Source organism: Bombus huntii, chromosome 3, assembly GCF_024542735.1.
Source record: "Bombus huntii isolate Logan2020A chromosome 3, iyBomHunt1.1, whole genome shotgun sequence".
Taxonomy (NCBI): Eukaryota; Metazoa; Arthropoda; class Insecta; order Hymenoptera; family Apidae; genus Bombus; species Bombus huntii.
The window spans coordinates 19,639,104-19,653,484 of record NC_066240.1 but is presented as its reverse complement, the minus strand read 5'-3'; the positions used below and the strand labels follow the sequence as shown (position 1 = coordinate 19,653,484).

The following is a 14,381-nucleotide window of genomic DNA, read 5'->3' as shown; positions in this document are numbered from 1 at the left end:
CGATGGGCGCTAGACGATATTTTTCAGAAGCACATAGACGTCGGTTATCTTCATTTTCTTTCTTCTTTCTTATCTCTTCGCTCGCGTAACATCTATACTTTCGGGGATCTACGATATCGAGAGAACGAAGAACATTCCGAGGCAATTAGAACTTTAAACACGGCGAGTTCTCGCATTGACTACCCATCGGAACGGGTGCGCTAAACGTTTACTAAAAATAGCTTATATAAAACATTTGTTTGGGAGAAATAGAACCTTCTACTTATCTTTTCTCTATCTCTTCCTTTTTACCCTTTTATATAATCGGCATTTACACTTTCGATCGCTTATTATAATAAAAATACTATATAGACGTGGACCTTGCACTTACGGATCACGACTTCTTTAATTTTCTTTTCTTTTTTTTTTTTTTTTTACTTTTCGTTCGATATAATCGTATTTTGAAATTAGTTTGCTCTGTCATCTCGTTTGTACTGCTCTAAATGTACTATACTTTCTTATCTTCTTTCTCTTTTTTTTTTTTTCTTCTTTTTCTTTTGGGAAGACTTTAGTGACGAATGACGGTTGTACGCTTCCCTTTTTTCCTTTCTTCCTTTTTCTCTTTTTTTTTTTTTTCTTCTTGAAGAAATAAGTCACGATCTGTTTTGCTCGCGCAGGTTCGAAGAGTCCTCTCTCGATAAGAGCGTAACTTCTACTCTTAAAATACGTTTTCAATAGGAAAAACATATATAGATATAAAAAATACGAGTGAAATACTATAACGAGTAAAAAAATAAACGAATAAACGATCTCCTAAAGTAGAACGAGAGAAAAAGAACGTCGAAACGAATTTACACGATCAGACCTTTTTTCCTTCGAATTGTCTCTCGCGAGCATATACATCGGACAGGACAATGGAATTTGTACTCGGTGACGCTCGATCGTAATCAGCTATACGAACGACGATTCGATCGTCGTAATCGCAATGTCGAGGACACGATGGACGTGATTTTCGCGCGATAGAATACGTCGTTCGGAACAAAAATTATCGCGCGTACAGACTTTTCTCGGATGCGAGCACTGGATCGCGAACCGAATCGGAAAAAACAGGCGCGACACAACGGAACGCTCGTTACGCGATAGAGAATTACCATTCGCTCTGCTACACGACTCCGGCAAGACGATACCGTATTTACAAATTGGTTGGCACTTTCTTCGGTCTGGAGAGTAGATCTGGCGGCGGGAATGCGATTGATTCCGATGCGTGGTCAACCGAGAGAATTTCGAGCGCGAACGCGGTTCGAACGAGGATACTCGAACGCTCGTTCGCGTGTTCCGTCTTTCGGCACTTTTTTAACTTTAAATTTAAATCTTCTCGAATTAGCAGATATTTTCGTGTATCTTGTTATCGTTGAAGTTGTCGTAACTTTTACCCGAAAGAAGAGATTTAATCGCACAGCTGAATGAAAATCGGAGTGAGAAACGTAGAAATTAGACAGAGTGACGACCGATGAAATATCGATTCTATACATCTTATTCTAGTGTTTGCACGCACACGCACACACGATAAATACAACGGTCAACGCGTATCAAAAAGACACGCGGTGCTACGTAGAGAAGGTGGCTATACTTTTCAAATAGAAAGTCAAATTCTAGGAAAACACCACTCGAAAACTTTTATCGAATTTTTACATAAATTTTCATTTAAATATTTTATCAGAAACCACTCTGTACAAGTTCGCTCGAAATCTTTCGGAAAACGACGGAGATATTTCACGCGACAGCCTCGATTCCGTCGAGCATCTCGAACGTTCGAGGCGTCTCGTTCCAAGCAATGTAAGAAATTTCAGTTTCTATGATACACACGTTACTACGAGTATGTACAACGACTACGAACAGTTAATTTCCACGTCGCCTACATCGCACGAACGATGATTTTATCGTCATACTCTCTCTCTCATATCTCTCTCTCTCTCTCTCCTTTCCCTCGTTAAATTTCTTATTTACGAAGTTGAACACAATTATCGAGAATCTTCGATCACGATAGATTCGGAAATAATAGCGATATACGCGTATCGTGTACTCGATTTCCTCTTCCAAGGAGTTCTCCTAAGATTCTTCTTTCTTCGTTCTTCTTGCTTATGCTTCTATCTTATAACTTGACGTGAAGAAAGATTCGGTAGGATCGAGGAGATGTTCGAATCGACGTGCACGAACGACGACGAAGCGGAGACGTTTTATGTGCGTTGTATAAAGTGGTCCAGTATCGCGTAACGAAGCATCGAATTTGCCCGAGTATACGTTCGAAATTGCAATCGACGTATTCGTGGCGGAGACGTGACCCCGATTCCACCGATTATGTTCAGCGTCGCTTCACCTACGTCTGAGGTAGAGTAATTCGGGAAAGAGAACGAAGTGGAGTGTCACCGTTGGATGACGCAGAGTAGCAGAGAAACCTTTGGCAGTATAACGTTCGCTCCTTTCTTCACCCGATTCCAAGTGTCCGCGATCGCATGGTCGCCGTTGCTCCCCTTTCATGCTCCGCCATTACTTTGCTCCTGGTATCTTGCTTAACACCTGCAAACGATTCGAACGTTCGAACGTTATTTCGCGTGGAAACTTTACGCGATCAACGAAATGAAACCAAGTACGATCAAAGGCGCGCCGCTTTGCGATCACGCCACCGTCATATCCGATACGTTAGATATTTTTTCGCCATTATTCTTGTCGATTTAACCCAAAACGATAGAAAGATCGTCTCTAAATAGGGAAATTGATCGACTGAAATTTAAACTACGATCCTTAATCTCCAAATTCTCAAGCGCTCGTTAGAATATTTAGCAGAGTAAAGCGAGCGAGAATTAAGAGCGAACGTTGCGTCAACGCAGCATTTCGATCGCGATCTTTGTTCGGTTAACCGAAGATCGTAGATAACCGAACGGTTTAACGTACCTTTGGTTATTATCTTACGAAAATTTTACGAAACAGCAACGATCGGAATACTCGCGACGGCACTGCGATGAATTATATCTTTGAAATCATTTTTTTGTTATTTCGTGTTTTAAAGTTGGCGCTGGTTCTATCGAAAACGGTAATTTCGATAGCGCGCGTTATCTGTATGCAGATAACCAGCGGGCCAGTGGCCTCTAGAACGTACTTTTGAAAGATCTACACCGGTCAGTGCTTGGACAGCTGGAGGTACTTGCCCCACAAGGCGCGTAATTTCACCGCTGGTCGTATCGCTTCCGCCCAGAAGCACGATTTCCTCTGTTCTCGCTAACGGCGCGGCCACCTCCGCGGCAATCTGCAAAAATATATATATCACAGTTGATAGTACGTTCGTTCGTACATACGCGGTACCAAGCATAGGATTTTTACTTTCTTTCTTTCGCTTAAGATCGAATTATCGTCGCGATCTCTTACCTTTGGCAAGGCGTTCAGAGCAATGTTGAGAATAGCAGCCTCGCCGTACTTCTTGTAGACGGCGGCTTTCATTCGCATACGTTCGGCTTCCGACATTCCAACCGCCTCCAGAGCCTGGGCCTCGGCTCCCCCGATCAAACGAATCCTCTCGGCTTCGGCTATGGCCGCGTTTACCGTTTGCGTTCTAAAAACCAAGAAAATTCGCATCGTCGTATCGTTGTCGTATTTTGATCATCCGCGTTTCGACGTTCGCGAGTCGTAGGCGTTTAAGGATATTTCGATACGAGTCAAAGTTACCTTTTCCCTTCGGCCACTTTGCCAATTTTGTAATGTTCAGCTTCCGCGGGTAATCTCACGGTGCTCTGAAGCTCGTGTTCCTTGCGACGTACCTCCTGTTCCTCTACTTCGATCTGTTTGCGCCTCTCCACGATCTCTATCTGAATCTCTTCGTTTCGTATCCGTTGCCTTATTTTCGCCGCTTGAAGCTCGTAAGCCAATTGCGCCTCCGCTTTCTATATATCGATCAAATCGGTTTTCATTCGAATTCGCGTCTAACTACGACCACAGAGAGGGTACGCTTCGTCCAAACCGCTACTTACCGCCGTGTTCACTTCTTGGTCGAAATTCGCTTTCTGTAACTGGAAGAGTCTCGCGTTGTCCTCGATCTTCGTGTCGGTATTGTACTTTATGTCCATCGCTGCTTTCTCGCATTCAGCTTCCTATCGATTCGCGCACGAAATAAAGTAAATACGTTTCCACTCTAGATAAATATACGGTATGCGGTACAACGGTATCGGACCGAACAACAGGTACATACGTGCAAGCGTGAGCGAGCTAACTTCTCGTGGAAAAACGAGAAAATATAGAATACAATTTTTTGAAATAGAGTAACGAATAAATTTGAACGTTTATCCTACTCGCGTCGCGTACCGGATCAATTTCGATTTCCATTTCGATATCTCGATGATTTTCTAATACGTTGTCGGGGGCGTGATTTCGAATAACTTTTTCCTATACGTGTAACCAAACGATAAAATGTCGATCGGTTCCTAGTTTCCGAGATATTTCGTATTTATATTTTCTACTTATTTTATCCAATTATTTCTATTACGAATTGAACTTGCACCGAATTCGCGCGTATAAAGCTTCGACATCGTTGGGCATCTTCGACGCAAAGTTCCCTTGTAAGCGTCTAATTTTTCTCTAAGCTAGTCCACGGCTTCGTTCAGCGACTCTGTTGTCTGCGACTCTCTCTCTCTCTCTCTCTTTTTTAAGATACTGTACGCGATAATAAAAACGCAAGGTATCTCGCTGTTCACAGTCAAGGAGATCGCTCTTGTTTAAAAAAAAAAAAAAAAAAGACTGCCAAACAGACGAACGCAAAAGGGCACGGGCTAATTTCGAGTGGACACAGAATCTCTGAAACGGAGCTCGCTCTAGCCGTTTAAAGGGAAACGTTATTCGGAGGTTTTCTCGAAGACCAAGCGTCGAACGAACAAATTTTATCGCGTGTTTTCTTCTTATTTTTCCACAAGGGATACCTTATTACGGTCGCAACACGACCGATGTATGTACACGTAGGCGGTCGGATCCAGTATAGTCTACGACGATTATACGTGCGATCGTATCTGGGTCGCACGCTCCTATATAGAGCTTTGCGTATGAACGTACCCGAATGCCAGCGTCGCGGTTCGCCTCGGCGACGCCAACGTCGGCGTCCCGTTTAACAGCCGCAGTTTGCGCTTTGCCAAGCGAAGCCAAGTATTGAACGTCGTCGTAGACGTCTTTTATCGTAAACGATAGAATTTCGATGCCCATGCGACCGACGTCTGGCGCGGCCACCTCTCTCACTAGCGTCGCGAATTGATCTCGATCTTTGTACACCTCCTCCACCGATAGCGTGCCTGAAAGTTTTTCCAATTTTTCCTCGTCGTTTCGATATCGTACGCATCTTACAAGATACTTTCGCCAGCTTTAAACTTTTTCCAATTCCATGCGCTGCGATATCGTTGTCCGTAAAACTGCGTAAGCTCAAAGGTAAAAGATTTGTAGTTTCGAGGTTTACGAGGTTCGCGTTCCACTTGCTCGAAACAGCCGAAGCATCTTTAACTACTCGATCGGCAAAGTACAAGATAGCTGCGCCGAAATTACCATTCCGTCGTGCCAGATGCAAAGACGACAGAGGGCCGTTATCGTTTCGAGAACGTTACAAATATTATGGCTATCGATTCGAAACGTCTGGCTGTTGTACAAAAGTTAAACTACGAGAAGTTAAAAGCGCGTATTCCAGAGATACTAGAATTTCGTCTTTTCGTTTTTCGCACAAATTACGATAGCATCTGTGAAAAAGCGCGAATACTTGAGCGGCAGAGTCGAAGCATCTTCCATCTTTTAGCGCGATTGTCGCAAAAATTTACCTAGTATCGCACGAAGATGACCCTCTAGGGTAGATAGGATGGTCGATTTGATTTCGTAAACGCTCTTTCCTAGAAATTGTTCGCTGGCAGTGTGTAAAAGCTCGTCCGCCTTCATGATCTTGCACTGTGCTACTCCAGTGACGGTCAACGGCACACCTTGCGCGGTTTCTACGTTTTCGCAGACAGGGTTCAGTGTCATAACCTCGAGGGACAATCGCTGGACGTCGGTAACGAACCACCATGTGAAGGCGTAGCCACCGACGATCGTTCTCTTCTTCATGGACCCGCAACATCCTCCTAAAAACACAATCGAGAAGGAAATTTAGTTCGTCTTTGTATCGATGAAATCCAAACTTTGTCCATTCTTTTTTTTGTCCATTCTATCCGACCTAGAAGACAATGATCATCAAATTGTAAATTTATTTAGTTCGAGCGAAATTTAAATAAATCGCGCTCGAATAATCCGTCGTTTAAGTCGAAATAATTCGATTACTTGTTACGGTACGTTTTGTAAATATCGCGGTAAAACCATGGTAGTAAACGAGAACGATCTCTGTAACCGTAGCAGACTGCCGATGTACGGCTGTACGGTGTTGCGTTTAACAGAAACGGAAATTGTTCGAATACCGAGTAATAGTCGCTTAAAATTTCTTCTAAAAGCACGGTAATTACGACCGATGCGTATTTAAAAGTAGAAAGCATCGCGAACTTTAGGTAGAAAGTACGACTTATTACGTAGGGTGAATCATCGCGGTCGCGATAAACATCGTCTCCTTTTCGAATCGGATTACCTTTCGCGATAGAAACTTTGAAGAAAATAATAAACGGCGAGCACCGAGCGAGCGTTTGACGAGCCGAGCTCGTCGCGAGGCTTGATTCCAATTTAAACGACTGTTTCCATCGGATGTATATGAATCGTAAAAGCGGCTGTTTCATTGATCGCCCCGACCCCTTAAACGACGACGAGAAAAGCGACGGATTAAAATACGAGTTTAATGAAATTCGACCGAACGGGCGAACTTCTTTCACGTCGTTTGTCAGGATACAACGGATTCGATTTGTAATTCAACGATCGTTAAACGTAATGAGGATGTTGTTGCGACAGTAAGTAGGTCATTGTTGTACGGCAGCCGGTGGCGTTGCGTCGCCGACTTTTTACCGTAAGTCCATCGGGTGACGTCAACGGTGATTCCTCGAACGCAGGATATCGCGTTCACCGCGAACGTGACGCGTAGCACGTAATCTACTATCTCGGAAATGAGAAAAGAAACGTTCGATAGCTTTCGAATCTCTTTGCCTCTGTTTTTCGCTACAGCTTACCTACGTACGCGGATATAGATTTTTCGTTTGCTTTCGAGCGGATAATAAATATAGGTCAGGGGAAAAAAGTTAACCTCGCGAAGAGTGGGACAAGCTCGGAAAGATAGCGATTAAACGAAATAACGTAAATAAATACCGATATTGCGCAAAGCGTGAGATTGGCAACGATCGAGGATCGTTAACGTCGCTCGCGTATGCTTGGAATACGTATCGAGAAATTTTCGTTCCCGTGTCACGGTGATTCAAATTCCGTTTACGGTACACTTTGGTGTTTCTAAATTCCATCGACGACGGTCCAGTCTCGCGGTCGTATCTTTTCTGGTTATTTACGCTAGAGCGCATCTCGAAGCAACCTCGAAATAGAGAAAATACTCGAAACGTTGATGTTGACGACATATTTCAAGGTCGTCGTTAGCTAACTTATTACGTTTATTCTCTGAAACCGTTAAAGTTCGTTTACGCCACACCAGCGTAAAATGTACGTTTCTAGAGCAGAATAACGCGATAGTTCGTACAACGTCGGAACAAGCTATCGAAAGTACGAGTCGTATTCGACGCCGTACTTATATCTGGCCGTATAAGCGATACTCCATAGTTTTGTACGTATTTTTATTTTTCTTGGATGGAGAGGCGAGGCATTTTGCATCGCTGACCGAAGGAAGGAATATGTGGAACACACGGCTAGGACATGGAGAGTGATTCAACGTTTACCGAATTCCTCGGTGCAAACGTAAAGTTCCATTTCTACCGGGCGTAGACTAGAGGCGGAAGAGTACGTTAGGCGAAGATGCGCGTCGAGAAAGAGCGCGAGAAGGGGCGAAAGAGAGGTCGAAGAAGAGAAGGAGGCGGAGGACCGTTATGCGGCACGTTCGACTTCGAAAGGTTCGTAACTTGTTCTTGTATTCCGCTACTCGGATCTCGATGAATCTATCGTGTGAAAAGTAGCGACAGGAGCAAGGTCGCGGTCAGTGTTACACCGTCTTTTAACCGGTCGCTCGTCGTATATCGAAACCATGGATCTTCCAAATAGTTAGTGATTTTCGTCGAGTTTCGCGACAGTTAAAGTTTGAGTTGTCGTTGAAAGAAGAAATTAAAAGTTCGAAATCTTTGCCGTTATAATGGACTGTAACGCGCTCGCGTTACGGGCTTCACCGACGTTTCGACAGTTGTTTCATACACAAGTATTTAATCGTTCCTGTTCGATCGTTACGAAGAGCGCCGACCGAGTCTTTAACCCGTTTTGCCGAATTTGTTTCGAAATGACCGGAAAAAGTTCGTCGTTTCCGAAAGTATCGATCTAACTTTGAAATATATCCTCGCAGAGGTTTTTTTTAGTATATCGAGTACTCGAAAAATCAAAGTCGGAAGTGAAAAAAAAAAAAAAAAAAAAGGAAGAAAAAGACGATGTAGCAACAAGAAAACTTCTTACGAAATCAGCGAATGAAGAAAGTCGGAGAATTCGTAAATCGTCGAGACACGTCGATCGCGATTAAAGAGCAAAGACCGCGTAGACCGTGGATTTACCGACTGCTACGATCTTTTAAGAATTGGAAAGAATCGATCAACTTTCGATCGTAATGGGTAACGCGACTAAATTGCGCGGATACTAGACGACTAAATATCGAAAGACCGGTAGTCGATGCAAGAAAGCGGTGACGCGACAAAAATCTTGTTTCTGGAGCACAAACTTGCAAGTGTATCGATTATTTAGAAGAAAAGAAGCTTCTAGATTCCACGCTATCCACCGTTCTTCGAGAAGTAGGTGAACAGGTACTGCTTTCCTTTTCAAACTCGTCAAAGTTTTATCGACTTGCCGAGATTTAAAAATTTCGTACACGGTGCAATTATCCAGCGTGTGGTAATACGTACGAACGGCAAACGACGATTCCGTGTGAAAAATAACCGAAGAGCGCAGCATAGCATTTCCTTTTTACGTGAGTTTTTTATGCCTGATCTTCGCTGACTATTCGTTCCTGGCGCGTGATTCATCGATTATCATATACGAAACCTCGAGCGTTTAGGAATAACTCGGAATACAAAAGACTCGAGGGACTTTGTTATACCACGCAAGTCATAAAGATTCCTTCGGTGGATTTGACCTCGATTAGCACGTGGTTTGTACAATTTAACCAACTGTCAATTCCGACCGAGCGGATCGTCCGAGTTTCCAATTCATCATAGGTCCTGTCAACGATCGTGTAACTTTGGTTAAACGCTATTCGGACAAACGAATAACCGGCCGTTGACTGACCAACTGATCGGAGACAAACGCATACCTATATCCCGAAAGCTGCTTTTTCGTTATCGAAGAAATTCTCAAGACACGTTCGAGTCGTCGGTTTCGCCCGTTTTCGCCCGTTTTCGCCCGTTTTCGCCCGTTTTCGCGAGATTTTGCGCACGATCGCGCTATGTTTCGACAATAGGGTGTACGTGAGGATTTCCGCCACCGCGCTGACCGCGTTAGTGCAGAATTACTTAACAGCTGAAAGTTTCACGTGTCATTGATATTCCTCTCGTACGCACTCGACCCACGTGTGTAGTTGCCTCGCACTTTTCTTCGACCGATTTCTACGCGGCTGTGGATTGACTTCGATTCGACAGTATCGGGGGACAGGTCGACCAAGCCGGTCATCCCTGTGAATAACCGTGAGAATACAGTCGCGATTCTGTAGCGGTCGTTTCGTTGATAACAAATACCGTGTTCGAAAATCGCGATACCGACACGAGTAGGTTGGATTTTTCATTTATCTTTAATTAAACAGTAGACGATCGGCAGTAAATCGATCGATGAAACTTATCCGAAAGTGATAGTTGCTGAGCGTACCGTAGATCCGAAAGCAACTTTGTAGAGATAAATAGAAAAACGAGTTACAGCGTTGAATAAATCTGATTTGATATTTAGATCGAAGTCGTAGCGACTCTTGATAAATTACGAAATATTTAGAAATGAGGTTTGCCTTTTCACCTTAATATAGAAACGAACGAACTCGCCGACGATCTAACGTCGCGAAACTTGGTGTTACAGACGATCGATAGAACATGGGCATCGAAAGCGTTTTAACGGGAGGTTTGACCTCCGCATCCAGCGGACTATCGTGGTTCTTCCCGGTGCTCGCAGCGGCTCTCGTCTACTTCGAGTACGAAGTGATGGACAACGAAGCACCACCGATTAATATACCTTCGGAAGTACTGCTGCCATCGTACGACTTTATCGTTATCGGATCTGGTTCCGCGGGTATGTTTTTCCTCGTCGATCGATATTACATTTTTTTATCCCGACTCTTTTTACGTTTACAGCCATCGGAACGTAAAAGTCTAGATACCGTTTCGTAGGAATATAAAACGTCGTAAAATAAAAACGTTGGCTCGAGGAATTTTGTCGACACGTTAAGACACATATCGTTAAAACGCGATACGCTTTATTCGCTTTCCTTAGTGAAGAAAATTTGACTGTCCTTGTTGAATTTTTATTTAAAAAGCAAGCAAAAGAGAGTATCTGTATGGAAGCGTAGAAATAGTAGGATTAATATCGTATTAACGTCAATAATGTCCTGGTATTTCGTTGGCGTTGGAAGAATTAGAGATTCCGTTAATTCCGATGTAATTTTATTCGCCGATTTTTGTTTAAATTTCTTTCAGAGATACATCGACGATAATTATATCGACGTGAAAGTATAAATTAATAACGTAGCGGCAAAATGTATTTCTAGTTTCTTTGGTAAGGCAGATGCACAAAATTTGATAGGTATACGTAGATAGATTTGATAGAGGCTATTTTCTAGAAATTCTCTGTCAGCCAGCGAGATGAAATAAAAATTAAACGTTATTATCGTCTCGTAATAAATGCTAATACGATGACGCGATTAATCCTTCAAATTCGAACGAAAAGCTACGTTTGAAGATTTTTTTCTGTAATTAAAACTCGAATCGTTAACGCGATGTTCTTTTCGCTTTGTCCTCCAACTTTCCAGTTCGCATTTTTACAAAAGCTTTCTCGATCCACGTTCTTCCACTTCCTGTAAGATCTTGCATTTCACGGGTGACAGGTTCTTATCCGGTCCACGGTCTACAGCTTTGTCGTTCTTGTTTCAGGAAATGTTTCGCGAGTTTAACGGCGTTTCGTTCATTTTCTTTATATTTGCTTAGCGTCTCCCGATAGATTTCGCTCGCGTTTCTTAGCGTTTCGAATATACCTTCGAGGAAAGTTTCCTTTAACGATATCTCGATTCTACTCTCTGCTATTTCGTTTCTCTCTAACAAAACTTAGATCGTTGGATCGTCGTCGAAGCTTCTTTCAAACAACCTCCCTAACGAGATTCGAATTTACGTAATTTATTATTTTTCAAACGTACGTCTCGCGTAAATTATTTTCACTGCGAATTTTCGTTAACTAGGCTCGCGTCACGATCCGATTTCGTAAATCTTCGTTAAGTTCTCGTAAACTTTGGCTGCAGGAGCCGTGGTAGCGAGTCGCCTGTCGGAAATAGAAAATTGGAACGTGCTCCTTCTAGAAGCTGGTGGTGATGAAACGGAAATCTCCGACGTTCCTCTTCTCGCCGGTTATCTGCAGCTCAGTCAATTAGACTGGCAGTACAAAACGGAACCCAACGGAGAAGCCTGTCTAGGTAAACGATATATTGCCAGGTTGATTATTTCAAGTTAGCAGATTTTAAAACTGCGGTTCTTTATGTATTCTTGCACAATTGAAATAACCAAGGGTGCAAAGGTTCGCAGAATGTGAATATAATATGCAAAAATATAGAAAATATTCAAAATAGAGTACGTATTGTAACGTTTGATAGACCAACGAACGAACGGATTAACGAACGAATCCGATTTATTTTCAATTTCTTTAATTACGTTCGTACGAATATAAAAATGCATAAATATCCGCAGTGTAATTCATCTACGGACAATCGCAAGAACGATCATCGAGATATCTTGGAAAATTTGTATTCCATATATCGATTTTTTGTTTTATTTTTTTTTTTTTTTTTTTTTTTTTGTCGCAACCACAGCGATGGAAGAGGGTCGCTGTAACTGGCCACGTGGGAAAGTGATCGGAGGCAGTAGCGTGCTCAACTACATGCTCTATCTTCGCGGCAACAAAAAAGACTATGACATATGGGAGCAGCTAGGCAATCCAGGTTGGTCTGCCAGGGACGCTCTCTATTATTTCAAAAAATCGGAGGACAACCAAAATCCCTATTTGGCCCGAACGCCGTATCATTCGACCGGGGGTTATCTAACCGTTCAAGAAGCACCGTGGCACACCCCGTTGGCCGCAGCGTTCGTTCAAGCAGGCCAAGAAATGGGCTACGAGAACAGAGATATTAACGGGGAACATCAAACCGGCTTTATGATCGCTCAGGGAACCATCAGACGCGGCAGTCGATGCTCCACGGCGAAGGCCTTCCTGCGACCAGCCAGGCTGCGCAAGAACTTACACGTCGCTATGCACGCGCAGGTCACCAAGATTTTAATAGACGCGAAATCGAGGAGGACTTACGGCGTGGAATTCGTCAGGGACGACAAGATGTTCCGTATTCGCGCTAAAAAGGAAGTGATCGTTTCCGGAGGTGCTATCAATAGCCCGCAATTGCTGATGTTGTCGGGAATCGGACCTAGAGATCACCTGCTACGACACGGGATACCGGTGATTCAGGATTTAAAAGTGGGAGAGAATCTGCAAGACCATGTCGGTTTGGGAGGTTTGACGTTCATGGTGAATCAACAGGTTTCGATGGTGGAGAAGAGGTTGCACAGCGTTCAAGCTGTGATGCAGTACGCCGTCTTTGGAGACGGTCCTCTGACCGTGCTGGGCGGTGTCGAAGGCCTAGGCTTCGTCAATACGAAGTACGTGAACGCCTCCGACGATTTCCCGGACATAGAACTTCATTTCGTATCAGGGTCGACGAACTCCGACGGTGGTAGGCACATCAGAAAGGTTCACGGATTGACGAAAAGATTCTACGACGCTGTATTCGGGCCCATCAGCGATAAGGACGTGTGGAGCGTGATTCCTATGCTTTTAAGGCCAAAAAGCAAAGGCGTTATCAAGCTTCGAAGTAAAAATCCTTTCGACCATCCTTTGATTTATCCGAACTACTTCAAGGAACCGGAAGATATCGCGACACTGGTCGAAGGAGTCAAAATAGCAATCGCCCTGAGTAGAACCGCTTCGTTCAGACGCTTCGGAAGCGAACTAAATTCGAAACAATTTCCTGGCTGCAAACACATTCCTATGTACAGCGACCCGTACTGGGAATGTATGATCAGGCACTATTCCGCCACCATCTATCATCCCGTGGGCACTTGCAAGATGGGTCCTTACTGGGATCCCGAGGCTGTGGTAGATCCTCAGCTTCGAGTTTACGGAGTTACCGGACTCAGAGTCATCGACGCGTCTATAATGCCGAATTTAGTTAGCGGTAACACCAATGCGCCGATTATCATGATCGGCGAGAAGGGTTCCGACATGATAAAAGAATTCTGGTTGAAGAGAAGAGGCCGAGGGTGAACATCGCGGTTCTCGTAGACTAATTTAAAGCGATCGTTTAAAGCGTCGGTGATACGCGATAAAAACGTTACCTCGAATCTTGCGTATCCCTGTACAGCCACGGTACGGATTAACCGCGTCGTTGATTTAAAATGCGAATAAAATAATTACTACGACTGCGTCGACGGTGGTACAAAGTTACACCAAGTTTTCGAGTACATGTAACGCGTAAGTGTCGACGCACGTTTTGCTGCTAAAGTAATGATATTCGTTGATCTTTCCCGACGAACTTGTACCATTTATGTACAGCGAAAGTTAATACAGCGGCATTCTATTTATTCCTCGAGTTATCGAGAGACAAACCTCAAGGATCGTACAGCGATTGAACCATTTGGTTTTTCGTTCGTGCGTTATCGTATCGTTATTGTAATTCAAAGTGTAAGCAAAGCAGCATAAAGGATGACAAAAGCGTACAAATAACAAAATCGTCGAAAGGAAAAGAGTTATTAACGACGTTGGTTACTCTCTTTTGAAATTGTCCTTGCTTTGATCTTTAAATGTACATAGTTTGCGATATACCTGATAGAACGTAGCCAATTTTTTGAACGGCGCGGCAAAATGTAAATTTTTCTTTTTAATGTAAATACTACGTATAGATTTATCATATCGACACGAATAAAAGAAATCGAATTCTCGTTGCTTGTTTCGTAAATAATACGAATTATTTCCTTGTCCAGTTGTTT

The 14,381-nt window shown here is 43.4% G+C and overlaps 2 protein-coding genes across 3 annotated transcripts in view; one reads left to right on the top strand and one right to left on the bottom strand.

Moving 5' to 3' along the window:
• Positions 1 to 2,292: 2,292 nt before the first annotated feature.
• LOC126863432 (flotillin-2) overlaps positions 2,293 to 14,381 on the bottom strand; it is an 87,561-nt gene continuing 75,472 nt past the window's right edge. The window contains exons 2-8 of one of the 2 annotated variants that reach the window (XM_050613598.1): positions 5,820 to 6,116; positions 5,074 to 5,306; positions 4,002 to 4,121; positions 3,700 to 3,914; positions 3,403 to 3,586; positions 3,137 to 3,283; positions 2,293 to 2,556 (exon numbers count right to left, since the gene is read on the bottom strand). In XM_050613598.1, coding sequence (XP_050469555.1) covers positions 2,527 to 2,556; positions 3,137 to 3,283; positions 3,403 to 3,586; positions 3,700 to 3,914; positions 4,002 to 4,121; positions 5,074 to 5,306; positions 5,820 to 6,116 — 1,226 coding nt within the window. In that variant the 3' untranslated portion in view covers positions 2,293 to 2,526. The remainder of the gene's footprint in view (positions 2,557 to 3,136; positions 3,284 to 3,402; positions 3,587 to 3,699; positions 3,915 to 4,001; positions 4,122 to 5,073; positions 5,307 to 5,819; positions 6,117 to 14,381) is intronic. The other variant, XM_050613599.1, reaches the window with a different exon arrangement.
• Positions 6,471 to 14,333, top strand: LOC126863427 (glucose dehydrogenase [FAD, quinone]). Its single transcript, XM_050613578.1, has 4 exons — positions 6,471 to 8,021; positions 10,165 to 10,374; positions 11,594 to 11,764; positions 12,158 to 14,333. The coding sequence occupies exons 2-4, from the start codon at positions 10,179 to 10,181 to the stop codon at positions 13,657 to 13,659; spliced, it is 1,869 nt and encodes a 622-aa protein (XP_050469535.1). The 5' UTR covers positions 6,471 to 8,021; positions 10,165 to 10,178; the 3' UTR covers positions 13,660 to 14,333.